The 2,760-nt window shown below is 52.4% G+C and overlaps 1 protein-coding gene across 1 annotated transcript in view; it reads right to left on the reverse strand.

The window, feature by feature from the left end:
- GPD1L (glycerol-3-phosphate dehydrogenase 1 like) overlaps positions 1-2,357 on the reverse strand; it is a 52,535-nt gene extending 50,178 nt beyond the window's left edge. Inside the window, exon 1 of the mRNA XM_019630734.1 lies at positions 2,134-2,357. Within this exon, the coding sequence (XP_019486279.1) occupies positions 2,134-2,180 (47 nt within the window). The 5' untranslated portion in view covers positions 2,181-2,357. The remainder of the gene's footprint in view (positions 1-2,133) is intronic.
- Between the last annotated feature and the right edge of the window lie 403 nt (positions 2,358-2,760).

Here is a 2,760-nt window from a genome sequence, read left to right on the forward strand (position 1 = left end):
AATTACAACAATGTGATGCACAAATGGTCTTGGTCCCTATGTGATGATTTGCCTCAAACAACATCAAAAGCAGACATTCATCAGAGGAAGGTTATGCTTTCAGTGTGGTGGGATTTTAAAGGTGTCATGTTTTTCGAGCTCCTCTCCTACCAAGGAACCAAACAATCAATTTGAATGTGTACTGTCAGTAATTGGTCAGTTTGAACAAATCCATCATCCAGAAACATCCAGAGCTTGTTAATCGCATCATGACAATACGAGACCACACACAAGTTTGATCACCTGTCAAAAATTATTGGAGCTTGGATGGGATGTGTTGCCACACCCACCCATACTCGGCTGACCTTGCGCTGTCAGACTTCCACGTGTTTTGCTCTCTTCAACACTCCTTGCGTGGTATAATGTTCAATTCAGATGAGGCTGTAAATCAGCACCTTGTTCAGTTTTTTGCAAATAGAAACAGGTCCTTCTATGAACGAGGAATTGTGAAGCTCACGGAAAGATGGCAAAAGGTTATCGAACAAAACGGGCAATATATCATTGATTGATCTTTGTTCTTTATATAAATAAATGACCTTTGAAAAACATAGACAAAATATGTCATGACTTTTCCTACAACCCAATATATGGTCTCTTCTCATGGTCCTTCTCTGACTTGGGCCTTTATTCTTGGGTCTTCCTTTTCGATGTTTTCTCTCCCTACTTATTCCCAGGTTTTAACCCTGCTATGGTCCCCGGGACCCACCTGTGTGGACATTTCCCCAACTGCATCCTTTCTCTATTGCCACAGGGTCCAGATCCTTCACCTCCATTGCTTGTTAAACTTCAGGAAATTGTACAAAGTTTGGAACAGGACAATGATGAATATCCTAGTATATAAAGAGTTCTTACAACTTAGTAGAAAGAATGCTGAGTATCGTCAATGTAAGAAATGTCCAAACCTGTAGAGAATTTTTATAAGAGTTTTTTTGAGCCAAAACTGACAATTGCTGAAAAGCAAGATCTCAAATGCTCCCGGGAGTGACTGTTTCTTTTATGCATTTGACATTAAAGAGTGAACGTAAGGAAGATTACATGCAGGTGGGAGAAAGCAAAGTGGAGATTGGATTACAGGATAGTTAAGATTATGTGCTCTCTTGAGGGCAGTTACACGTATTTCAAAGGTATGTTAACCTAGCTGCACAAAAACAGTGGACAGGGCTTGCTGAAGGCAAAGACAAACCTTTTACTAAAGAAGTTACATGCCTGGGGTNTCTGAATATTCTATACTAGTCCCTCAGTTGTGGGAAAAATAGTGCTGCAGCAATGGAAAACAAAATTGAAACGATCACATGCTACACTATATTCTGCCTCCCCGCCCCCTTCATTTACCCCCCACACACCAGGGAATTCTACCGTGTGAGTCTGATAAAGGGAACTAAAAATGCTGACATTTATAGAGTGCTTAGAAGAGCGTCGGGCACAAAATGGTTTATGCAGGTTAAAGTGAAAGCCTAGCAGAGACGCAACGCTTCGCAAACATCTCCCCACCGGAGAGTTCTTAACGCCCCTGGACGGCTCTGGGTGCCAGGCCTGTGGGAAGTTGGATTTTCTTCCCGATACAACGTAACTAAGCTAGTGGACGTGCCAGCGGCGGGGGCGAGAGCCGCACTTTGAAGGGCAGCGCAGTCCCGCCCGCGACCTGGATAGCAAGTGCGCCTTCCTCAGCTCTCTCTACTTTTTTTTCCCCCTCCTCGTTACCGAAACTACACAGTAAGAATGCTGGAGCCTCCATCAATTCCTCTACCCAGGCGATCCACCGACGGGAATGGAGAACGCCCTTAGCATGTTGCGCAACACAGCCGGGCGTGGAGCGCAGGTGGCCTCCGCACGCCCGCCGCGCGAGGACGGGAGCGCGGACAGGTGCGGGCGGGCGCGCAGGAGCCGGGCGCGCGGACCCAGAGCCCCCGGGCGAGCGCCTCAGTTCCACCCCCCCAGACGAGCGGCGCCCAGCCCCGCCGCGAGGCTGTCCGCCTCGCCTCCCTGAGCGCGGTGCGCGGTGCCCACGCCGCGGCGAGGACGCGCGTCCCTAGCCCGCCCCGGACGGGGGCTTCCTGGAGGCGTAGCCCATGTCACCGGCCCGCCGCAGCTCACCAGTTCCCTGAGCCCACGATGCACACTTTCAGGGGCGACGCTGCCATGCCCAGGCCGAGGTGCAGCAGCCCACCGCGTGCCTCTCCCGCGGGCGGCTGGCCGCTGGCCTCCGCCCCGATCAGCTTTACCAGCAGCCGCTCCCGAGGGCCCCACCCCTCCCACCTCTCCGCCAATGGCTGAGGCTACCCCCAACCGGGAGCCCCAGGCCACAGCGGACAGCCTGGGAGGACCCGCCCCGCCACTCCCGAGAACCACTGCGCACGCCTGGGCCTGGCTGCCCTCCGGGCGGCTGTGGCCCCGCCCCTGCCCGAGGCATGCCGGGACTTGTAGTCCGCACACCCTGCCGCCGCGCGCTCAGCTGGATCGCCCTTCTCACCAAGCCACGGGCAGCCCTGAGTGACTGCGCCCCGACTTGTGCTTCTATCGCTGGAGGTTTCGTTCCACCCACTGGGCAGAGCAGGCCTAGCCCTGCCCGTGGTGGTGTCCCTCACCGTTTGCGCCCATCACCCCAAGCAGGAAGAGCTGTCACACTGCAATTTGTTTTTTCTTTTTTTATTGTGAAATAAACATTATTTTAAATTAGTTTCAGCGGTACAACACAGTGCGATAGCTATGCTTTTTACCCCT

The sequence above is a fragment of the Hipposideros armiger genome, unplaced genomic scaffold (genome assembly GCF_001890085.2).
Source record: "Hipposideros armiger isolate ML-2016 unplaced genomic scaffold, ASM189008v1 scaffold_937, whole genome shotgun sequence".
Lineage (NCBI taxonomy): Eukaryota > Metazoa > Chordata > Mammalia > Chiroptera > Hipposideridae > Hipposideros > Hipposideros armiger.